This window comes from Microtus pennsylvanicus, chromosome 2 (genome assembly GCF_037038515.1).
Source record: "Microtus pennsylvanicus isolate mMicPen1 chromosome 2, mMicPen1.hap1, whole genome shotgun sequence".
Taxonomy (NCBI): Eukaryota; Metazoa; Chordata; class Mammalia; order Rodentia; family Cricetidae; genus Microtus; species Microtus pennsylvanicus.
The window spans coordinates 141,422,851-141,447,581 of record NC_134580.1 but is presented as its reverse complement, the minus strand read 5'-3'; the positions used below and the strand labels follow the sequence as shown (position 1 = coordinate 141,447,581).

The window sequence follows — 24,731 nt, the reverse complement described above, 5'->3', positions numbered from 1 at the left end:
GCTGAGGTAGAAGGATTGCTGGAAATTTGAGGCTAGCCTAGGCTGCATAGTGAGTTAAGAGGCCAGCCTGGGTATACAGAGTGAGACCATCTTGAAAGTCAAGACCAGTGAGGTGTCTTTGTGGGTGAAGGTGTGTGGCTGTTCAGTCTGGTAACCCAAGTGTGATTTCCTGGGCCCAAAAGTTGTCCTCTGACCTCCCCGTGAGCCCAACAGCCACCCCCAACAACATAAGTAAATAGAATTAAATATATTTTGGAAAAGAAAGACATTCTGGGGAAGGAAGGACTAGCTGAGTGATGGTTGGGGAGCCCACACTAGTCTCTCTTCGGCTTTCAGAGTAGAAACTACCACCTACTTGCTAACCCCGCGAGGCTTCAATGTCCATGGCTGCACTCACAGTTGATAAAACTGAGGCTCACAGGTGTGAAGGCTCTGGCCAGGGGTTGGCCGGGGCCTGGGCTTGTCAGATTCACATTCCTTGTGGGTCTGAGGCTCTGTAGCCATGGTAACTCATCAGGAAAACAGTTGGGAAGGTGGGAGGTGGGACAGCTGTGGCTGACGGCCATGGTGCTTTCTTCGTGCCAGGGGATGAGTTGCCCTGTGACATGCGCATCCCATCTGACAAGCAGGACAAACTTCACGGCTGCCTAGAGCATCTCTTTAACCAGGTAGGACCATTGCCCCACCTGTGCCTTGGCCCGCTCATCACCCTGTGACTAGGGGGCATGCTGTGGGTGGCAGCCTCACTGCACTCATGGGAGCTTCTTGTCCTTAGGTGGATTCCATCAATGCTCTGCTCAAGGGTCCTGTGATGAACAGGGCATTTGAAGAGACCAAGCATTTCCCCATGGAGCACAGCTGGCAAGGTGAGGGGACGTCCAAGGGCATGGCCACGTGCTGGTTCTGTCCCGCATCTGTGCGATAGCTCTGGAAGGGCCTTGGTTCTGTCAGTTCACTGCTGTGTTTACTCAAACTGAACCGAGATTTTCTTTTTCTTTTTTTCTGGGCCTGAGAATGGGGACAGCCTGGAGCGTGAGCTCAGTCCCTGTGCCGTCCTTACGTAGCTTTGCTTCCAGAGTCTGCGCATCGGTGTTGGTCGTTTTCGTCTGTGGTCTGTTTTATCGCTGATGTAACTTTTTAACACTAAACAAAACTCTTCTTATCGGAAATTTAGTGTCACAAATACCGTATTAAGCTCCATGTAGTTGAAAAACCAATATAACGTGCCACTAATTAGCGATAAACCAAAGCCACAAATCTAGTGGAAGCAATACCAAAAATTCCTCTCTACACGCTGGTCCTGGTGCCTGCTTAGAGCTTACTGAGAGGGATTCCCGAGGAAAAGAAGTCCCGAGGGCCTCCCTGGCATCAAAGGATGGGAAGGGGGAGAGATGAGCATCCCAGGTCCATCCACACACATATTCCAGCCATGTAGCCATTTCCCTCCCTACTTGTTTTCCCTGCATCCATATACCCACCCACCTCCATCGATCTATACACATCTCCCTACTCGCCATCCATCCCCTCCACCCACCTCCTCTCCATCTGCCTGTACATATTCGCGTACCGTCCGTCCGTCCGTCCATCCCTACCCTCCATCCACCTACCCATACATTCACCCACATCCACCTATCCATTTATCTGTACACATTCACATCCGTCCATCATCATCTGCCCTCTACCCACCTACCTTCCATCCATCTATACACATTTACCTACCCTTGGTCCGTCATCTCTCCATCATCATCCCCCCTCCATCCGGGCACACATCTCCACCCTCACCCACCTCCGTCCATCCTCCTGCCTACTCGTTCTCAACCACCCACATCCACCTACCCATCTGCAGTCCATCCACCCACCTGCCCACATTAACCATCTACCCATGAACCCACATCTATGTCTCCACTTGTCCATTCCTTCATCTAGGCACCGGAAACTGATTCCAGCCTGTTCCAGGCCTGATCTGGACACTGCCTCTGAGATGAGTCAGTGGCTTCCCGACCGCTGGGGTTACTTGCTGTGTATGGGAAACCAGATGCAGATAGGTGGCCATCATAGGGCAGAAGTGGCAAAGAATCTGGGAACCTTGGACTTGTCCCAGGAACACTTTCCTAGTGATGGGCCTCAGACGTCAGAGGCAGAGGAAACAACCACAGGGGTCTCAGAAACCTGAACAGGGTCGGGTGCCTGCCTGACCTATGCCTGGGCCTGCTGAGGGCAGATTCAAGGTCCAGTAGCTTCATAGCCTGCCTGCCTGACCTTAGATAATGTTCATCGTTTCTGCTCCATTCCGGGGTTGCTCCTTCTGTGTAGGGAAAGGTTACTTGGCTACCACTCATCTGCCAGCTCAGTCGATTGTGGCTATGAGGAGGTAATACCTGAGAAGCCAGCGGTGATTGATTTGTAATGTCTGCTGGGTTGGTTACAGCTGTGGGGGGACTGAGACCGATTAACAGTGTCTGCTGTGGATGTGGTTTGTGACGCTTACCATAATTTTGCCCTCCACAACCCATGAGTCCTGGTAGTTTCCTTGATCTAGGCTAGTGAGTCCTGTAACCTGGTGACGGGACACAGGCCTTTGTGCCTCCATCCCTCTTCTGACCTCGCACCTTCATGCCACTGTGTTGTCTCAGAGTTCAAACAAAAAGAAGAGTGCACGGTCCGTGGACGGAACTTGATCCAGATCAGCATCCAGGAGGACCCTTGGAACCTACCCAGCTCTATCAGGACCCTGGTGGACAACATCCAGCGATATGTGGAAGGTCAGTGGGCAGGGGGGATGTCACACATGTTAGTGGCCTTTTGGTGCTGATATAGACTGTGATGTCGTCTGGAAGTAGGCCTATCCATGTGGCTCTGTCTTCATGTCTAGTGAGTGTTCTGACTCGGTAAGGCCCCAGGCGGCCTGTGTGGCTGGAGGAGCCCTGCTCAGCCTCCTCCTCTCTCCTTCTTCCTTCCAGATGGAAAGAACCAGCTGCTCCTGGCTCTGCTGAAGTGCACAGGTGAGAACAGGTTCTGAAGGGGACCCTGGGAGTTTGCAGTGGGCGCCGAGGACACAGGCTGGGGAAATATCAGTCTGAGGGCCAGCGGTGTCCCCCTGGAGCCCCTCAGCACCTGCACTGAGTGGCAAAGGCTGCCAGCCTCACCAAGAACGACTTGAACCTCACCTCTTTCTCTGGGGCTAGGCAGGAGATGAGCCTAGGCCCTGGGACTGTTCAGTGCTGCATACTAGGCCTGCTGGGTGTTGACAGGGATACTGAGCAAAAGATGGGGGGCGAGAAAGGTAGGTCCTTAGTCAGTAGAGCCCAGCCTTGGAAGAGTGGGAGAATGGGGCTGTGAGAGCCCAGGGCGTGTGTGTGTGTGTGTGTGCCGCGCGTGTGTGTGTGTCCCCATGACCCATATGTGCCTTTTCTCACCCAACTGACCAGCTGCTTGGCATTGCCCAGGTCCTCCATCCATTGTGCTGGTTGGGGCCCGGGCATGAGGAGGTGAGGCATGGGGAGAGCACTCTTAGGACTGGTCTTGAATGTGCAGCTTAGCACTGCTAGTATTCACGTCGCCGAGGCAGAGAGGGCACGTGGTTCATGGCAGGACAGGTGGGGCAGGGTTTGGACACGGCCTTGGGAAAGACCACACGTTTGTTTCTAAAGAGAGCAGATAATTGGGCAGTGGGGTAGTGAGCTTTGGAGTGGATCTGTCCGCTTTTGAGGAATCTATCTTTGTGGAACTGACTTTTGGTTTCTGAATTGTACATTCAAAGTTGTCCACTGGCCCCTTGTGGGTGTAGCTGGTCCTGGGTGTAGGTGTTGAGGCTGGAGGTGCCCAGGACAACTCACCCAGAGGCTCCTGCACCTCCCACAGACACGGAGCTGCAGCTGCGCCGGGACGCTGTCTTCTGTCAGGCCCTGGTGGCCGCGGTGTGCACCTTCTCAGAGCAACTGCTGGCCGCCCTTGACTACCGCTACAACAATAACGGCGAGTATGAAGAGAGTAGCCGAGACGCCAGCCGTAAGTGGCTGGAGCAGGTGGCGGCCACAGGTGTCCTGCTGCATTGGCAGTCTCTTCTGACACCAGCCACTGTGGTAAGTGGCCGGGTGGGTGACAGTGTGGGAGGTATACAATTGTGGGCCTCTCAGCTCCTGTTTACCCAGGGGTTCTTGTCGCAGTGATTCGCTGGATTTATGAGATTGTGGATGAACTGTGGTTCCTTGGCTCTGTGGCAGTGGTTCTCAACCTGTGGGTCACGACCCCTCCAACAAACTTCTGTCTCCAAAAATATTTACATTATGACTCATAGCAGTAGCAAAAATACAGTTATGAAGTAGCAACGAAAACAAGTTTTTGGTTGGCGTCACCACAAAATGAAGAACTGTTAAAGGGTCACAGCAGCATTAGGAAGGTTGAGAACCACTGCTCTGTGGTGTCCTGGGAAAAGAAATACATAAAGCTGTGGTTTTGCCTTGTGACAGTTGAGGAGTTGGGTGGGGCAGGGGCATATTACTTGTGTCTAGTGCACGTGTAGCAGGCAGATGTGTAGCCACAGCAGCTCCAGAACAAGTGGCTCCAGAGATTACCCCACCCCCACACATACACAGTGCAGCCTAAGATCACCCCCTGCTGGCCACTGATGTGCACTGCTTCTGGTCTCCAGGAAAGCACCCCGCCCCAACACACACACACACACACACACACACACACACACACACACACACACACCACACCCATGCCAGCCCTCCCTGAACTCTGCTCAGGATGGAACACTAGACCCAGCTCATTCACTGACATCACCAGCACTGAGCTGGCCCTGGATCTGCGGCTCACTTCCTAGCAGGAGAGGGGACTGAGAGTAGGGAGGGGGACATCAAGCAGGGAGTGGTCTGGGAAGGCAGCTTTTGAGCTGAGGCCTCTGCCAGCCAGAATGATGGTCTGAGGAAGAGATCCCAGAAGGAAGGGCATGTGCACAGGCCTGAGCAGAGGTACGTGCGGCCTGAGGGGAGCAGGCAGGGGCCAGGAAAGCAAGCTTGGTTGGGTGGTCTGCAGGTAAAAGGCGACTCAGAAGCTGCAGCCTGGAGACTCATGTAGCCTGGGCTAAATAAGGAAGCGTGTGACCCTGGGGAGGGCCGATTAGGGGACTGGATGGAGAAGGAGCCCCTCTGGGCAGCCTTGGTGAAGAGTGTCTGGGATTGCTGGAGGAGGCAGACTGTGTCCTGGCACTTGGCCTGTCAGGTTGGTCATGCTGCTTGATGGGGTTAGGGGACCAGCATAGGGAAAGTCTCAAGGGACCAATCTGAGGGGCTGAGAAAGGGAGTGCAGATGCTCACGGAGTCAGCTGGTTTCAGATGGGCCACGCAGCAAATCAGATGGGGCACTGGCCAGGCAGTGGGATGGACGTCACTCATGCAGGGCCACACTCAGGACACCCACAGCCCAGTCAGCCTCGTGGCATCTCTAGGGAGGCCCAGGCCAGGCTGACCTCTGAGTCTTCATCGTATCCTCTCCCTGCAGAAGGAGGAACGGACCATGCTTGAGGACATCTGGGTGACCCTGTCGGAGCTGGACAATGTCACCTTCTCCTTTAAGCAGCTGGATGAGACTTCTGTGGCCAGTGAGTTATGTGTTACACGATGTCCTCCCTTCCTGCCCTGAGAGTCAGGCTGCTCGGAGCCACCCTGGCTTTCCCCTGCTGCCAGCCTAGCAGTCTAATCCGACCAGTTTCCAGTGCTTCAAACCTCACGTCCCAGGATGAGTCTCAGAGTCAGCCTTGGGGAGCACATGGGAAAGGAGTGGCATGCTTCCCTGGCGAAGTCTTCAGTTGACAGCAGCTTCGTGCCTGGAGACTGGGTTGGGCTCAGGGAAGAAGCGGTGATTGATTAGTGATGCCTGCATGGTGCAGGTACAGGCTCTGAGTCACGTTTTTTTCTTCCTTATGGGTGCTGATAAGATACAGGGCCTGTGTTTATACGGTTTTTGCCAGGGAGAGTTGCCTCTCTACCTGGGGCAGAGTCAGTGTTCAGGGTCAAGAGGAAAGCAGTGGGGGACCATGGGCTGTGGGAACAGGGAGCGGCCATCACAGGCTGGTCTGGAGGGCATGTGGGCTGTTCAAAGTTTAGCATGACGGGCAGTGGGGGTGGGGAGATTGAGGATGCCCTTCTGGGATGGTGGGGCAAGGAGGCCTCAGATAGTCAGAAACATAGAGGTCCCAGCATGCCACCCTGAAGCTGGGAAGATAAGAGGGTCTGAGGCTACCCCTGTGAGTCAAGAGAGTTGGAAGTATAAGATTAGCCCTCTTGAGTGCCACTCTGGGGCAGATATGCCTGGACTCCCCTCTGGCCTCTTAGTGAGCCCCCTGCTTTGCCTCACCCTCCACAGACACCAATGTCTTCTACCACATTGAGGGCAGCAGGCAGGCACTGAAGGTCGTCTTCTACCTGGACGGCTTCCACTTCTCCAGGCTGCCCTCCCGCCTGGAGGGCGGGGCTAGCCTCAGGCTGCACACTGTACTCTTCACAAAAGGTGAGCAACCCGGCTGGGGGCCCTGGTGAGGGAGGCGGACCAGACCACTGAGCACCTTAAGGCCCAGCCCCTCCCCTCACTTGCCTTCCCTCTAGCTCTGGAGAATACGGAGGGGCCTCCGCCCCCAGGCAGTCAGGCTGCGGAAGACCTGCAGCAGGAGATCAATGCCCAGTCGCTGGAGAAGGTGCAGCAGTACTACAGAAAGCTCAGGTAGCTGCTGCAGGTTGGCAGGGGTGGGGGGTGGGGGGTGGGGGGGTGGGGGGGTGAGGACACATCCTGTAAAGCCGTGAGCCCTCTGGAGTTCATACGGCACTGGGCACAGAGGCCACTGCTAACCCATTGTACAGCTGGCTATACTGAGGCCCACGTGGCCTGCCCCAGGTCACACAGCCAGATGAGCCCAATCTCTTCGGCTTATTCCTCCCTGTCCAGGGAGGTTACCACTGGGATCTTTGTGCTCCTAGCACTGGGTCCTGTTCTGAGGAGAACTTCCAGAGAAAAGTGGAGAGAGAGGAGACAGAACTTTGTCCAGGGCAAGTACAGCTTGGGCTGGGAAAGCAGCTAAGATCATATGGTCTCACTACAGCCAACTACAGCCACACCCACACCCACACCCCTCCAATATACCCACAGTCTCACCTTCACCAGACCTGGACCCGGCTCCCAACCATGGCCCTTCTCATTGCTCTCTCTGCAAGGAATTGGGGTCAGGTGGAGGCTGGGTTTCCCTGGAGAGGGGCACTCTCTTCCCAGAGCCCCTCTGACCATATGGAAATTGGAAAATATGGAAATTGAAGCTTCCATTCATTTGCTAGGCAATAAGACCCAGGGCACAACTTACAATTTGTAATTGTCATCTGTCGGTCCTGTGTCTATCTGACTAGCCCCCCCCCCCCGTTTTTTATCCTTTGTTCAGAGTGTTCATGGGCCCTGTGCTGACCTGGCGCTTGGAAAGCTGTCCTGTTCTTCATAAACACTTGTTCTGTCAAGGCTGGGCTGCTAAATCCAGCCCATCCCTTGTGTATAAATAAAGTTTTATTCACACGCAGCCAAGACAGTTTCTTCCTGCACCCTTTGTGACTTTTTTTTGCTGGTTTTGGCAGAAGACAAAGACTCTGGTTAAAAGGGCCAGTGCTTTCTGGTTGATCCATTTAGAAGGATTTAGAGGGAGAGAATAAAGACAGGCTTGTAAACCCAGAACAGTTTTGTGCCAGTTGCAAGGGATTTTCAGCAGAGAGAAAGCAGGGATGGGATGGAGGAGCAGGGATGGGAGAGATGTTGTTTAGAACAATCAGGCGGAGGTGGCGTTTTGAAGCCAGAGACCCTTTCTTGCTTCCCTAGGGCTACTGAAGGAGCAGGTGACAGTTGGCACATACAGCCCAGCAGAGCCACTCAGTGACTTCTTCTGAGAGTCCAGGGAGGATGCAGGGCTGTAGCTGTAGGGCAGGGGCCCAGGGCAGGGGTGTGGCCAGAGTGCGTGCGTGCATCTGTGCGTGCGTGTGATGGCAGGATCCTCAGCCACGTCTGTTTCATTCAGGGCATTCTACCTGGAACGGTCCAACCTCCCCACAGATGCCGGCACCACGGCTGTGAAGATCGACCAGGTATGCTGCTGCTCTGGAAGCTTGGGCAGGGTGGGGACACTTGGGCTGAGTAGTAGGGTTACAGCCCTAACCAGAATCAGACCTAGAAGCCCCCAAAGCTCCCACAGCCTCTGCCAGCTTGCTTTCTTTTCCCAGGACAAAGGTTCTCAACCTGTGGGTTGTGACCCCTTTGGGGTCAAATGAACCTTTCACAGGGGTCACTTAAGACCATCAGAAAGCAGGTATTTACATTATAGTTCATAACAGTAGCAAAATTACAGTTACGAGGTAGCAATGAAAATAATTTTATGGTTGGGGTCACCACAACGTGAGGAACTGTATTGAAGGATCTCAACATTAGGAAGCTTGAGAACCTCTGTCCTGGGACTTTCTTGGGGACATGCTCTTGCTTAGGGCGTTCTCATGAGCCCTTTCTTTGTCATATGTCTTTTTTTTTTTTTTTTTTTTTTTTTTTTTTTTTTTTTTTTTTTTTTGGTTTTTTGAGACAGGGTTTCTCTGTGTAACAGCCCTGGCTGTCCTGGAGCTTACTTTGTAGACCAGGTTGGTCTTGAACTCACTGAGATCTCATGCCTCTGCCTTCCAAGTGCTGGGATGAAAGGTGTGCCCCACCACCGCCTGGGCACCACTGTCTGGCAAAATCTTAGTTTTTATTTATTTTTTTCCCAAGACAGGGTTTTTCTATGTAGCCCTGGCTGTCCTGGGACTCACTCTGTAGACCAGGCTGGCCTTGAAATCACTGAACTCCACCTGCCTCTGCCTCCCGAGTGCTGGGATTAAAGGTGTGTGCCATTACTGCCTGGCTTCTTTGTCACGTTTCTTGTGCTGAGACCCCTAAGGGTCAGAGTATTAGCTGTCATGCCCCATGTAGATCCACACAGTATTCCTTCTGCTTCAGGTTATTGCTGGGCATTTAGAAGTCAAAAATCCTCCATTAAAACTAGAGGCTTTGTCATTTCTTGGCCTCTTGGCAGAGAGCAAGTGTCATGTCTGTTCTTACTAGTTTAGAGCCTCGTTGGTCCTCTGTCTAAGGAAACAACAAAATAGCGACTTCCACACAGAGAAGCCAATAGAGAAATGGAATGGTCTGAGATCTAACTGCAGGGCCAGTTCCATTGCATCATGATGGGCCTGAGTGGTTTCTGCCTCTCACCCACAATGCATCTCTCTGGCCTGGTTTCCCCAGGCCCAGGCAGGCCTTGAACTTGGAACAGGTTGTGAGGAATTGACCTTGGGGCTCAGAGGCTGTGAGCTCTGAGGAGCATGGGCACCACCTTGGGGGATTTTTGTAGTCTGTTGTCTACAAACCAGAGTGTTCCAACTACACATGGCTAAGGAAGACAGCAAAAGGAGAGACCACTCAAGCTAGCTGTGACAGGTTCAGAGAGGATAGAAAGGTTACTCACTTAGCTTTAGATGGGACTGCACTTTGCAGGAGCAGAGCCAGCTCGGAAGAAACAATAAATGCTAAACACCATTTACAGGGCGGTGGGAGCTACAGATGGTTCTTGAGCTCCGAAAGGGACATGGGGGAGACAGCTGTGTAACAGCTGGATTAGAAGGATGACAGGGAATGTGGTGAAGGTCTCAGGGCAGCGAGCCTTTCCATGACACCTGTCATATCTCTTGCAGCTGATCCGTCCCATCAATGCCCTGGATGAACTCTATCGTCTCATGAAGTCCTTCGTGCACCCCAAAGCTGGTGCTGCTGGGAGCCTGGGTGCCGGTCTCATCCCCATCTCCTCTGAGCTCTGCTACCGCCTAGGGGCGTGCCAGATCACCATGTGCGGCACCGGCATGCAGCGGTGAGCCTGCGCCAAGGCCAGATGGGACATAGGGGGACTGGGTAGGCTCTGGGTATTTAGGGGCTCACGCATATAAGTGGGAGGGTTGGGTTCAAATCTGGGAACTGCAGTGCCCATGTTTCGGGCCCCAATTTACCCGCTGGTAAAATGCAGTTGCCGAGGTCAGTGAGCCTGGGAGGGCTGTGCACCGGTCTGGTTCTAGCCCATCCAGGAGGGAGACACTCACCGTGAGCGGTTCATCTTGCCATTGTCTACCCAGGGGAATGGCTGCTTCCTTATAACTGTCAAGCCAGTGTGACGCCATCCCAGAGATGCCCACCATGTCTAGAGACTTTTGTGGTCTTTCTGACTGGGGAGGAAGGGAGGGGGGATAAACAGCAGGTGGAGACCAGAGAAACTCCTGAGTGTCTTACAGTGCAGGGGATGACACACCATCTCAGAGATGGCCTGGTGTGTTACAGTTAGGGAAACTGAGGTATAGGGCACAGGGAGACAGGATAGAGGAGTAGATTAAGAACCCAAAAGGTCTGTCTCCCAGCCTGGTCTCAGGAGCAGACTTAAGGCACACACCTCTGTCCCCTCTCTGACCCCCTAAGAGAGCCTCCAAAGACCATCCCTCAGCCAGGTGTTCACAGCAGCCTCTGCCTGGGGTTCTTGCAGAAAGCTCCAGAAAGTCCCTGGTTCATGGTACTGCCTTAGGGGGTGTGGGTATCATGCATTGAGGGGATGGAAGGTGATAGTTACTAGAAGGACTGAGTGGAGGATCCAGGAACCTTCCTGAGAGGCAGCAGACACCTGGGGATAGTGGGAAGAAGGGAGCCAGTGGTGGGCAGGAAGTGGTGGGCAGGAAGTGGTCCTTATCTTCCCTCTCCCTTCACCCACTGCAGGAGCACCCTGAGTGTGTCCCTGGAACAGGCAGCCATCCTGGCGCGGAGTCACGGGCTGCTACCCAAGTGTGTCATGCAGGCCACAGACATCATGCGCAAGCAGGTGGGCCCTGTGGCCAGGGATCCTGATCAGCCCTGTGGGATGTGGTTCATCTTGGGCCTGGTCCTCGGCCCCAGATACCTTGCTCAGTCTCGGCTGTTTACATTTCTTACCCCACCCAGCTCCCTGCTTCCCCCTCAGCCTTGAGCTCCACAGGGCCCAGGCCTGACAGCAGTTTTCCTTCTAGGGTCCCCGAGTGGAGATTTTGGCCAAAAACCTTCGAATCAAGGACCCCATGCCCCAAGGTGCACCACGGTGAGTGACCACCCAGCCTCTCCAGCTCCCATCATCTTCCCAGGAAGGCCAAGGCCTGCTTGGCATAAGACTCTGGGTCTCACCCCAAACAGAGCCCCAGTGTTCTGTGAGCCACCTCTCACTATGGTAACTCGAAAGGCCTCAACCATGGCTTAGCCTGCTACCCAGCGTCTGAGCAACTGCTGGGCTCCCTCCCCTATCCCTGATGGTGACTCTGCCAGTCCTGTGGCAGCAGTCTCCTGTCATCTTCAGCAGCCAGCTCCTCTCGAGGGGCCATGCATGACTCCTCAGTGGCTGCCCAAGAGTTCTGAATAACTCTGTTCTGAAATAGTGGCTTCAGGCAGTGTCTCTGAAGTGACAGTGCCCCCACAGAACCCCAGCGTGTCCCTGGTCAGCGCCTTGGTGTGCTGTTGCCACTGCCCTGATGTAAGCGTAAATGAATGCAAACAGATTGTAAAATATATACACAGCTTTAATGGGGAAATTAGACTTACAGTACCACGGTTCCCCGCGGAGAACAGGAAGCAGAAGGGGCGGCTGCACGCATGCCGGGCAGATTTATAGGTAAACATTCGCCCGAGGCGGACATGCCCCCTAAGGCTTAACCCTACCCCCTGAAGCCTGTTCACGTCCCTTGTCTGCCATGTTTTCCTGTTTCAATTCATCTTCATGCTCTCACAGCGCCTGGCCTGTTCAGGAATGGTGACGCCCACCCTCTTATGAACCCAGTTGACCCCGCAGCAGCCCTGCAGGCAAGATCCTGCTGAGATCCCCTCAGCAGGCAAGCACACAGAGGCCCAGAGATGTTCAGCGTCTTGTTGGAGGTCACACAGCTAGTAGCAGACAGAGCTGGAATGTTGACCCAGGACAGTCTAGGCCTAGACATTTAGTCCTCACCCCAGTGCCATTGCTCACTCCAGTTCACCATGGTGACCTCCTGTCTAGTTTCCTGCCCCTGAAGTCATCCCTCTGCATGGCTGCCTCTCCTCGGAGCCCAGCACACACTCCTTCACTGAAGGCTTACATACCTCAGTGTCCCTCCTTGCAGCCTTTCCAAAACCAAGGAGCCATCCTGGCTACAAGCAGACAGACACAAACTCTGTGAGACGGGGGTAACTTAGAGCTATTGCCCAGTGTCTGTACCCTATAGGCATCCGAATACACACGCCATTTGGAAACGCCTCGCCTACCTCTAGAGCAGTGGTTCTCAACCTTCCTAATGCTACACCCTCATGTTGTGGTGACCTCCAGCCGTAAATTACCTTATTGCTGCTTCATAACTATGATTTTGTTACTGTTCCGAATCATAATGCAAATGTCTGATATGCGACCCCAAAGCGGGTCACGATCCCCAGGCTGAGAACCACTGCTCTAGAGGGACAGGATCTGCCTTTGAGAGGGCGGCTTCAATACTTCTCACTCTCTGTATCTTACTGGGCGTGAGTGCTAGATAAAAGGGGAAGTAGCTATTGTGGCGGCCACTCGGCCCCTCCTCATGCTCTCTGCCTCCACTTGCCAGCCTCTACCGCCTCTGCCAGCCTCCAGTGGATGGAGACCTATGAACATCAGCTGCTCCTGCTAGACCACTGCCTCTGCAGCTGCGACGTGGAGGACATGGAGGGGCCACAAGGTGCCCCGAGGCTTCTGCAACAGCTGTGTAGAGATATCCCCAGCGGACCCTGCTGTCACCATCCAGGACAAGTCTCCCCGGACTGGCTGATCACTCCTGGGCTGGCAGGTTCTCTATACTTCTGCCTAAGGCCTGAGGGCTGCTAGGGCCCCCAGAACTCATGAGTGTAGTTGGGGCCTGAATGCCTGCTCTCACCCAAGTCCTCTACACAAGGAAAGGTCATAGGGTCCAGTAGCTGGAGGCCTGCAGACCCAGCTCCTCAGATGGCAAAGCTGCACTTTGAGCCTGGGATTCCTCCCGGGTCCACATTCCTGGAGACCGTGCCTGTTTCCTGTCCTGGCTGAAGCTTCCGCATATGCCCCTGGCCCCTTACTAACTAGCTCAGCAAACTCGGGACAGCTAGGCCTCTACTAGGAGAGGACACTGGGCTGAGCAGCCGTCACCTCGTGGACACTTGAGAGCCTTGCTGGCTTCAATATGACCCACCGCCATCGGAATTTGAGCCGCCAGCTCTGGACACCAGATTGGCTCTGATGTTAATTTATATGGCGCAACATCTCTGTGGTTGATATTTTGTATTTCTTTCTTATCGTTATTGTTAGTGTTGCCAAGAATTTCTCTTCCCTAAGTTTTCTCATTATGTCTTTGACACTTTAAACTTCAGAGAAAAGTATATTTGCCTAATGGGACCAACATAAAGTAGTATCAGCAACTTTATTCAGTTCTACTAAAAAAACAAAACAAAACAAAAGAAACTAAATTATTTAAAAAGTTAAAAAGTTTAAGACATCATTGTTTCCATTTCAAAATCTTAAGGTTGTGAGGTGTGGCTCACAGGGTCTGCTGCCTCTCCCCCTGCCTCAGTACCCCAGCATCGGGCCCATGTTGGACTCTGTTGTTGAATGACTGGATCAGGGTTGAGAGGTGGCCAGACCTAGATGTGGCTTAGAGCTGGACTGTGTGTCATATGTTTTTGTGTTGCTGTCTCAGAGCAGGGCATTATGGGACTTCTTGGAGAACAAGAGTTAGGAACCTGTTGTCTGCCTTCTGGGTAGGGGGCTGCTCATGGGCACCCCTTGGCTCTTTGTCTGCTCCCCAACTTCTGTGGACATCTAGAGGGATACAGTAGCATGGCGGGGGGGAGCGGGGATCTTGTCACCCCTGCCTGGCTGTAAGGCTGGGTTGTGGGGAGCATGGTCTCCTCGGTTCCCAGAGGCCACCTTTCTCCTGCTAGGGGGTAAACTTTTGTTGATATGTTTTGTTTGTCTGGAGATTCAGGGCCCTGTGTTATCCCTGCTGAGGGGATGGGGACGGGTTCCGAGGGCCAGGGCATCAAGCCTGGTTTATCTTAAATGTACAGATTCTATTCGTTAAATCCATGATAGATTTTTTTATTATTAAAAGTCAGTATATAATACAAATAAGGTGTGTTCTGCCTGTCTGGTGGTGAGTGGCATGGGATGGGTTCCAGCTCAGATGATTAGATTCTGAGGCCAGTGGCCCTGAGCCAACAACGTGAACACTGTGTCTCAGGTCCCTCCTAAGGAACAAAGGTAGCTCCGTGCAACAAATGGTGTGTTTTACATTGAATTCTAACCTTCCTTTGGATTCTAACCTCTTAAATTCATTGTTGACAGGAGAGAAATGTGATTGGCATCTTTCTAGAAGTTTCCTTCCTGGTCCTGGGTATTTTCCATGGGTCAGAGCAAGTCCACAGAGTATCGTAGAACAGTTGTCCATCCCATTGTCTGAGACATTGGATCTGAGCAAAAGTTTAACACCCTCACTTACGGCCTGGAGAGACAGCCCAGCAATAAGAACACTGCTCTTCCAGAGAACCCACACGACAGCTCACAACCATCTGTGACTCCAGTTCCAGGCAATCCGACACCCTCTTTTGGCCTCTGTGGACACCAGACACACGTGGTACACAGATGTACATTGCAGACAAGACACTCATATACACAAATCTTTTTAAAAAAAAATTTGAGGCAGTTGGAATCCAAGTTAGCCACAAACATGCCAATCAGAAGACTCCACATAAGCCATCCATAACATCATTTTTGCACACAGACCTGGGCCTAGGTGGGTCCCACGCTGTTCATGGATGTTTTATCTCCTTAGGCCAAAGGGGTCTTCATGAGTTGCCAGGATTTGTAGGCCAAGCCAAGCCAGTCACTTCTTGAACTGAATTCAACCTTCAGGCCTTGACTAGTCCTGGATGTCCCCTTCCCCTTTCCTCTATCTTCCTTCCTCCTCTTCTATTCACCTCCCTTTCCTCACATTGGGAAAGTGTTTTCCCTGTCTGTTTCTCACGTAAGGTCCCTCCTGGTCTCCACCTGTGACCTTGCTTTTCAGTTCCAGTTTCAAATGGCCCCAGGCTGTTGAACTCTCTGCGGGCTTCTGCAAGGGTTTCAGGCCATGGGATAGCATCTTCTTGACCATCTGGAGCCAGCACCTGGGTTTCAGGAACGTTACTAAGAACTGTCACTTGTGTGCAGTTGGAGTTGCCAGGGGGTCTGCGGTGTACACAGGAGTCCGGCCCGGGGATTTGCAGACAGAAGGTCCCCAGAAATGAGACGGAGACCAGAGGCAGCGTGTCTGTGACTTTGAGCCTGTCGCATTCATTCCTGTATCTGGTGGGAAGAGCCGGGAACATCAGTTGCATAGCTTGACATGACCGGGTGCCGCGGTCTGGGGTTCGCTTTGGTGGGGCTGACAGCAGGCTGGGAGGGCCTGTCTTGTGACTGTCAACTCTCTCACCTGGCCTCTGACCTGGCATCCCCTGTGCTTACCGAGAGGGATGTCACTGCCTCTCTCATTTTTTTTTTTTAAGCAATGGAGACACCACACCACCCTCTCAGAACAGCCTGGCCCTGAAGTAACTTTCTGAAGGCCTGGAGAGCCCAGCCTGTCCAGCAGGGGGCGCCAGGGACCGTGGAATGCCCAGAGGTTGCGGTTGCCTGGTGGGGGTCCTTCCTAGGGATACAGAGCCTGACCCTGGGCACCCACATTGGGGATAGCACCTGCCTGAAGGTGCAGGTGTAGCCAATGTTTGGACAAGGAGACCTGCTGCCTGGCTAACTCCATAGAAGCATTCCCCCCCACACACACTGGTTTCTCTACATTTTACCCCCTTTGGGTCTCTTTGTCTCTCTCTCTCTCTCTCTCTGTCTCTGTCTCTCTCATCATTTTTGTCTTGTTCTACCCCAACCTGCTGCCCGCCCACCTTTTCAGGTTTTTGTCCCGTGGTGGGTCTTTGGTACGATTCTGTTTTCCTGTTCTTTCCTTTCTTCTCTCCTTGCCTTTTGTCTTTCTTCCATTTGTATCTATAACACAAGGACATTGGTACACCATAGAGGTGCTTGTGAGGGATACAACAGCTAACCCATGTTTACTGTCTTTCTCAACTGCCCCCCCCACACTCACTTAGAACTGTGGCCACCAGGTGGCGGTGTGGGCCAGGCTGTCTTCAGAGGAGTTCCCGGACAGCTCCAGCGTTAGAGGCAGGCATTGCGGTGGTGGTAGGGGAGTGTTCAGGAGTGACTTGAAGGTAGAGATTCCCCATGTGGCATGTGACTCAGTATGTCCCTGCCTCTCTCTGCTCTTGTCCTCCACCTGTGGTGAGAGACCCAGCCAGTCCCTCAGAGGGAATTTCTCACTCTCTAGTCAGCCCACCTGGCCCGGTTTCTTTGAAAGACAAGTTGTGACATTCAGAACCATCCAGAGACACTGTACAGGTGTGCTGCTCGGTGGCTTGAAGGACACCTGCTACCCCTGTGAAGCCCCACCCCACAAAGGAGAAAAATGGGCTCAGCTGGCTTAAGGAGCAGATGGTCACGTGAGCTTGAATGGCACGTTCATAAGTACCTGGTGCTGCTCCAAGTCAGAGGACATTGCATATGGCAGGGGGAGGCACCCACACCGCTGGGTTTCTTGGACTGTCTTCTAGATGTGCTATGGGAGAACCTGACTTTAGTTCTTAAACCAGAACCAGTGGAGAGGAAAATGGGGGAAGAAAGAATTGAATGGGTCTGTTTGCAAAAGAAAGTGTCTTTGTTGCTGGGTGTGCTGGCGCACGCATTTAATCCCAACACTTATGAGGTAGAGGCAGGTGGATCTCTGTGAGTTCGAGGCCAGCCTGGTCTACGGAACAAGTTCTAGGAAAGCCAAGACTGTTACACAGAGAAACCCTGACTCAAAAAACTACAAGAAGAAGAGGAGGATGAGAAGGAAGAGAAGGAGGAGGAGGAAGAGGAGGAGGAGGAGAAAAAAAAGAAAAGAGAAGAAAGTGTCTTTGTTTTTGTGAACTCTGCCTTGCACACTTCCCAGGATGAGTGAATTTTTAATCTTAGGATCAACTTGATTGGATCTGTGATCAGCTAAGAGATTGCCTTTGAGTGGGTCTGTGGGGGTATTTCCCTGAGATGGCGGGGGCAGGGGAGGCCATCCCCCAGAGTGGATGGCTCCTTCCAGGGTGGCACAGATAGCAAGAGCCATCTCATCCATCTCCACATCCGCGGTTTGCTCGGGGACTCCCAAAGTGGCACAGTGGTCTCCCAGAGACGGAAGCCAGTCACAGGGTCCTGCCCCTTTCTCAGTGAATGGTGGAGATCAAACCACTTTGACCGATGAAATGCTATGACAGGGAACTTCTGCAGCTCTCTCCTTTGGGGCTGGTGCAGGCTGGAGGAGGAGTCATGTGACAGGCACAGCTTGGGTGACTGCCGTGGGGATGCTGTGACTGATGATCCTTCATCAGGGCTGGAGGTGCATCCTGTAGCTGCAGGGATCGGTCAGAGGTAACTAACGTGGGAGAAGGAGGCCCGTGTGGGCAGGCCTGGCCCTGGGGAGGTCTTACAGGTGTTTATAAGTAGAGCCGATTATCTGCTCTCTACCCGGAGCCCCCAGGAAAGCACAGCAAGGCCGCTGATCCCACTGGAGGTGGATCCGTGGGTTTGCTTCACCTAGGTTCTGCTGCACTTAGGCCAAAGAGTATGGAGGAGGTCAGGCTGAGAACACAGGAGCTGGAATGTTCTGGACCACATAGAACCAGGGCCAGAGGGTATCACCTCCCCTCAGCATGGGCACTCAGGATCGCAGTCATGGGATGCGGCTACCCTCCCCATGTGGCACCCTCATGCTGAATGTGATGACCTGGGTTTGAGACTGATGTGAAGTAGATGGTCCTGGGTTCAAGTTCTACACTTGCTCTTGACTGGTTGCATGGAAGTCAAGGAGCTGGCCACCCGAGAAAGGAGGTGGATTCTGAGAGGAGCTCTGACTTTCAGCAAGCCTAGACCCAGTCGAGGGACTGACAATGTCACGGGCTCAACATGCTTCTGCCACAGTTGGCTTCTGCTCTGTCATGCTCAGGGTGGCACGTGGCAGCTGGTTTCTGCCCTGTCATGCCCAGGGTGGCACGTGGCAGCTGGTTGCTGCCCTGTCAATCCCAGGGTGGCACGTGGCAGCTGGTTTCTGCCCTGTCATGCCCAGGGTGGCATGTGGCAGCTGGTTTCTGCTCTGTCATGCCCAGGGTGGCATGTGGCAGCTGGTTTCTGCTCTGTCATGCACAGGGTGGCACTGGCTACTTTGCCATCTATTCTAGAGCACGGGATTCCCTAGGACAACTTGGGAGCCCCATGTCTTCCAGCTGCTTCTTCCAGATCTCCTGAGCCAGGGGTGACATCAAGTGCCTTTCCTTTGAGAGAAGGAAAGAAAACTGGCCTCTTGTGATTAGTGGGAATTGTGTTCTGTTTATACAGCCACTCCAGAAGATTCTATCTGCTGCAGGAAGAGGGGAGCTTTGTGCTCATCGCAGCAGTTAGTGAATAATGGCTTCAATGGGGACACGTGTGTAAGTGTATGGTGAACCTGTGTGTGTGCTCATGTGTGTGCACACTCATGGCTGCATCCTGGGCACCTGTGCATGTTCTGTCTGCACTGCTTTCGCTCCAGCTCCTCAGTATCCCCTGACCCTCGGAGGTGTGAGGTCTCTGATTCTGGATGTGGTATGACCGCTGTCTCAAGCTCCCGCCATCCTGACGTCCCCACAGTGATGGAGAGGATCCCCTGGGATTGTGAGCTGACATAAACCTTCTCTCCCCTAAGTTACTTACAGTCAGGACATTTGATCAGAGCAACAGACGAATGAAGCTAGGACAAAGGTCAGCTCCACCAGGGCCAGAGCAAAGCAGTGTCCAGCCCACCGAGGGGATGAATGACGGGTGGGGAGATGACCCAGATGGCCACACAAGCACAAGGACCCCACGTGAACCCCCAGCACCGCTGTAGAAACAACAGCAACAAATAACTCCCTCCTCCCCCAAAACAAAACACATGTGCTTTAACCCCGGGAAGACTGGTGGATCCCCTCAACTTACTGGTCCCAGCCTGACTGAACTGGTGAGCTCCAGGTTCAGTGACCTAGCCTCATGTCTCAAAAAGTAAAGTAGAAAATGATAAAGCTAGATGCTTCACATTGATTTCTGGCCTCCACACGCACACAGACACACATGCACACACGCATCTGCATGTGCATAGACATGTAACAAGTACTCATAAACACGTGTGTTTACTACACTCATACATACATATGCACATACCCTCATATAAACAGATGCACACCACACACACACACACACACACACACACACACACACACGAATAGAAAGCTCGCTCTGGCCCCATGAGCAGACACAGCTAACACTTGCCTCCCTGCATCCCTTCTCTCTCAAAGCCTCCTGCATCTGAGAGCTGAGGGAGAATTTCTTTATTCTGATGAATATGTATTACTTCTTCCCAGACAAGATATGCAGGTTTTAATAAGGAGTGTCTAGGGAAACAATGTTTAAATCCAGGGACATCACCCCAATAATGAGACTATAAGGTGGTGATGAGGGTGGTGGGGATAGTTAGGGCACAGGGCCCCCTGGGGAGGCATGGGATCACAGGACAGCTAGGTCTCCCTGGATCCAGGGGAGGGTGTACTTGATCCTGGGTCGGTAAGGAGTTAGACATGTCTTCCTCTTTGTGGTTACACATCCGCGAAGCCTCCGTTAGGTGGCTGTTATATGAGAAGCCGTATCTCCGGGGCCTTGACCTACATGTGTGCAGTGTGTATGAGTGAAGGGTGTATGTCCCTCAAAAATCTGACGTCATCATGCTATCACTCTGGTTGTGGGTTTGACGCCTCCCTGTGGGCTCTTCTAGAGGATCATGGAAAGAAATGCCCTAAAATGGCTGTCCAAGGGTCACCTTACTCCTTGAATATGCCACCCACTTCATAAATATTCATGAAACCATCATTAGCCTCTGTAACAGTGGACCCTGGGGCAGCCCCTCCAGTCCCTTTGTAGTGTTTGCTTTGATACACAGACTTCTGTTTCAATTGTATCTGTCTCTGACTAAATTCTTTCCTTCAAGAAGACAAGAACCAAGAGATCCTCTTAACATTCCTGAGTGCGGCACAAGGTTGGTGACATCTGCTCAGTCGCCTCCCCTGAGTCTGACTTTGGACAAGTCACCTCTGTATTTGAGACTGTTACACATCACACACACACAGACCTGTGATGCCCCCAGGTCTGTTACTTTGTGAGTGCCAGGGCTTGACCCAGTACACTGTGTGGATTATGGAAATGAGCAAGGGCCTACCTGTCATGGAGGGAATATTCTTGGAAAAGAAAATTCTAGAATGAGTAGCTAAGTCAGAAGGACATTGGCCTTCACACACAGAAGTGCTTGCGGCTCATCCGGGAGAGCTGGCTGGCCCAGGTCAGGTGGTTTTCAGATCCACGGATGAGCGCAAACCCCAGTGGGGTTGTTCCCCAGCTCCAGCTACCTTGTTCCCTCTCCAATAACCACTGTGTGCAAGTCAGACACCTCTCAGAGCGCCTGCTGCCACACAGGTGCCGTTCCTAGGGTTTGCAGAGAAAATAGACTCTGTCAGCTCTTGGAGATGAGTTAGAAATATATGCATGGTGTGTGTGTGTGTGTGTGCGTGCATACGCTCGTGTGCATGCGTGTATATACGTGTCTGCCATGTGGAGTCCAAAGGACAACTTGGAGGAGATGGTTCTCTCATTCCACCGTGAGGGTCCCAAGCTCAAACTTCATGTTGTCAGACTTGGCAGCAGGTGCCTCTATCCACTGAGCCATCTTTCTAGCGCTGAGAATGCTATTTTATACTCAAAGGCCACCTTCGTTTTCCTTCCTTGGGTGTCAAGCCATGCCTGACTTTCTGACTTCTCTTCATTTGGAACTTACTACCGGGGTCGGCAGGGCCTAAGGACCCCGGGTCTGTTACTGCTTATTTGCATATTGAAAGACGATGTATTTCACTGCAAATGATCGTCCTTTTATTTCCTTCTCGCGATCCACTTAGGGCGCCCTGATGAGCTTTTAAGTGGGTGTGCCACGCTACAGGTTAATTATTTAAGGCTTTCAATTCAGGGCAGTGGAGAGTTGTTAAGTACACTTCTCTGGGAGGTGGTGGGGTCAGACAAGGTGAAGAGTCCCTGGCTTGAGTCCACTAGGAATCATGTCCTGGGGCCAGGGAGACTGGGCTCACTACCATGGCTCTCAGCTGCCATGGCTCTCAGCTGCTGTGGCTCTCAGCTGCTGTGGCTCTCAGCTGTCGTGGCTCTCAGCTGCTGTGGCTCTCAGCTGCCGTGGCTCTCAGATGCCGTGGCTCTCAGATGCCGTGGCTCTCAGATGCCGTGGCTCTCAGCTGCCGTGGCTCTCAGCTGCCGTGGCTCTCAGCTGCAGTGGCTCTCAGCTGTGGCTCGCAGCTGCCGTGGCTCTCAGATGCCGTGGCTCTCAGATGCCGTGGCTCTCAGATGCCATGGCTCTCTACTGCAGGCAGGGCCACTTTGGATTTGAGCAGCAGCTGAAGGATGAGTGTAGCTACTGGGCTAATAGTGATGTCCACTGTGCTGTCCACACACAGCCCTCTGCCAGGTATCCGTGCTGCCACTGAGCCATAGTGGGTGTCGGGGAAGAAGCTGCCTCCGTGGGTAGGCCAGCAGGGGAGGGTTGAGTTTGCCTGGACTGGTGGTTGGAACCGCCATACTTGTGGCCGCTGACTTGATTTCCATGACTGTACTGAATTACCAGCAGGAATCTGCTGGTGGCTGCTTCTGCTTGGCTCCTGGTTCTTTTCCTATGTTCACCCGATTTCTAGTGGGGTGTGTACTTCATAAATATTCTTTGTATGAATAAACATACTGTAAGTTTGAGGGACGGACATATGATAAATTTCCTTGTGTTTTATTTTTACTTTTTTTCATTGTGTTTTATCATATGTGTTGGTGTTTTGCATATATGTATGTCTGTGTGCTATGTGCATGCTTGGTGCATGCCACAACCAGGCGGAAGCAGCCTCCTTCTGTCTCCCTACAAGGTAATGGCAAGACTTCCTTGTAAGGAACCCTGTCCTTCCTTTCAGCCCCACATACCTGTCACCAGCCACAGTCACATGCACCAAGGGCAGGAATGGTGTCTGGCTTTGGGGGGATGGGGTGACAGAGATGATACAATGAAATAGTTGCAATAGTTTGCAGTCAGGAGTGGGGAGCCTGGGGAGCTTGTGTGGGAATGCTGAAGGCCATCGAGATCCATGGAAACGAGGAATGTGTTTTTCTGGGGCACTTGCTAGGGATTCTGATTTTGGTTTGTAAACATTGCATTTAGTTATATGTGTGTGTTTGTGGCTGTACACACCATTGCTCGGATGTGGAAGTCAGTTCTCTCCTCCCACCATGTGGGTCTCAGGTATCAGACTCAAGTCCCTTTACCTGCCAAGTCATCTGGTTGACCCAGATATTCTGAATTTAATGGTGAGTTTGTGAGGGGGAAAGTGTCTTTGTCCACTTGGTTGGTGGCCCACTCAGTCAAGTCAGGCTGCAGGAAGTCATGGTGAAGCCCAGCAGGAAGTCACAGGTAAAGTCCAACAAGAAGTCACAGGTAAAATCCAACAGGAAGTCACAGGTAAAGCCCAGCAGGAAGTCCCTGGCAGAGCCCAATAAGGGGTCTCTGTGGCAGTGTACTGTGATAGCAGAGACCTTTACTGTAAGGTGGTACATCGTGGAAGGTTCTGGCTGAGAGGTGTTAGCTTAAATACAATAAATGCATCAACCACCTTTTCCTTACTCAGTCCTACTCTAGGGGACCAGAGATGAGGACTGAATGTCTGTTGGAGTGTCTTGCAGACTTAGATTCTAGGATAGGACTCAGCTTTCACATCTGTGCAATGGTCATACGACAATAATAACAGAGGTCACAATCAGATGCCCAACATCCGAATCCAGCACAGAGCTTCTGGTCACCAGGGCAACATGCTTAGGGCACTAACAGGCTCGAGCATCTGGGATGGCTTGTCAAAAGGGCCTGGGCACCTGCACACCGTCACAGTGTTGGCTAATGTTACCATCCCCCGCCCCAGCCACCACCATGGAAGATGTCACCAGCAGAGCCAATCCAGTCAGCTTTCTGAGCACATGGAAGTCTGGGGCCCAGAAAAGCTTGGTTCTCACTGATTTCTAGAGCGAGGCCAGGGACCTGACACTCTGGAGATGCCCAACAAAGATCCCATTCTAGGGCTGCCTTTAGCTCCCAGTCTTTCCGAGATTTTGTTATCCCCGACAGGACTTGAGGGAACAAAAGTGGGGGAAGGGGAAGTCACCTACTCAGTGTCACAGACTGAACAGAGTTGGTTTCAAAATCAGTCTGACACCTGCTCTTGCTTCAACCCGTAGCCCTGTGCTTGTGAACTCTTGTCTCGAGGTGGCTTCCTTTAAGCCACTTTTTGCCAGTTCAGGGAGGGCCAGCCCCTCTCCCAGACAGCACAGCGGCTCCCAACGGCAATCTACTATCCTCTTCATGTCGATAACAGCCCCAAAGAGATAAATCTAGCAATGTGTGTGTGATCAGCAGTCTCACTGTCCCCCCAAGACATAAATTTATGGGGCATCCACACTTGGGGGGTCATCATTCCCAATAGTTTATAGTATCGAGCCGCCTTTATTTCCCCGGTAAATCTAATTTATATGGACGAGCAGATCGGGCTGTGCTGTTCCAGGCATTGGAAGGCTGTGAATCATTCACAGGGCTTTAGGAAACTTGGGGAGATTAAGGTTTTGCATAATGCAAATCAGGAGGGAAAGATGTTTGCTCTGCCTCCGCAGTGGATGCAATTAGCACAATGAACACCAAAAGAGATTCATTTTCCTGGGACGCAGAGAGGTCTTCTTGGTATGCAGGAGAGCACAGTTCTTTGCAGCACAAGAGCCCAAGCCGAAGCCAGCCAAGCGCCAGTGACTGTTTGATTTGCAACTTTAAAGAATTTAAGGATGAATAAAACATCGAGTTAATTTTCAAAAGGCTGTTGTCAAATGGCCTAAGATCTGAGCATTTGCTGGGCTCAAAAGTCAAGACAGCACTTTAGGTGTGTTCTGGGCCCTGGTTATGAAATCCTGTATGCTTCTGGAATTTTCTTCCACCCAGCTTTGGCCCCTTCAGGACCTTAAGTCCCAACCTTTTTTTCCCTGGAAGTTCCGCTTGTATACCCTAGCCGCCCTAGCCCCTTTGTTTCTAGGTCACATAATGGTGCAGTAAACATTGACTGACCACCATCTGTGAGCCAGGCAGGGTGCACTAGGAGGGTGGGGCACAGCAGGTGCCCTTGACCTCCTGCTGGAGTTGATGCCTTTCTAGTGGGGGATGGGCGGTGTTATATTAAGAGGTGATAGGTATGTGGAGGACAAAAACCCATGACAGTGACTGGTTACATGGAGGAGCCAAGAACTCTTGGGCGTGTGAGACTCTGAGACAGGTGAGGCCCCAAGGAACAGGGCCTGTGAGCTATTTCTTCTGAGTCCAGCACCCCTCCCCACTCTCCCCCCCATGTTGCTGGGGTGTCCCATGAATATGGAATGAATAATG

General features: G+C 52.4%; 1 protein-coding gene across 1 annotated transcript in view; it reads left to right on the top strand.

The window, feature by feature from the left end:
- Window positions 1–14,215, top strand: part of Prex1 (phosphatidylinositol-3,4,5-trisphosphate dependent Rac exchange factor 1) — a 154,594-nt gene extending 140,379 nt beyond the window's left edge. Inside the window, exons 28-40 of the mRNA XM_075963110.1 lie at window positions 586–668; window positions 776–866; window positions 2,634–2,762; window positions 2,961–3,002; window positions 3,862–4,082; window positions 5,506–5,605; window positions 6,370–6,513; window positions 6,609–6,723; window positions 8,051–8,117; window positions 9,747–9,919; window positions 10,807–10,909; window positions 11,094–11,161; window positions 12,681–14,215. Of these exons, the coding sequence (XP_075819225.1) occupies window positions 586–668; window positions 776–866; window positions 2,634–2,762; window positions 2,961–3,002; window positions 3,862–4,082; window positions 5,506–5,605; window positions 6,370–6,513; window positions 6,609–6,723; window positions 8,051–8,117; window positions 9,747–9,919; window positions 10,807–10,909; window positions 11,094–11,161; window positions 12,681–12,723 (1,379 nt within the window). The 3' untranslated portion in view covers window positions 12,724–14,215. The remainder of the gene's footprint in view (window positions 1–585; window positions 669–775; window positions 867–2,633; window positions 2,763–2,960; window positions 3,003–3,861; window positions 4,083–5,505; window positions 5,606–6,369; window positions 6,514–6,608; window positions 6,724–8,050; window positions 8,118–9,746; window positions 9,920–10,806; window positions 10,910–11,093; window positions 11,162–12,680) is intronic.
- Window positions 14,216–24,731: the final 10,516 nt, after the last annotated feature.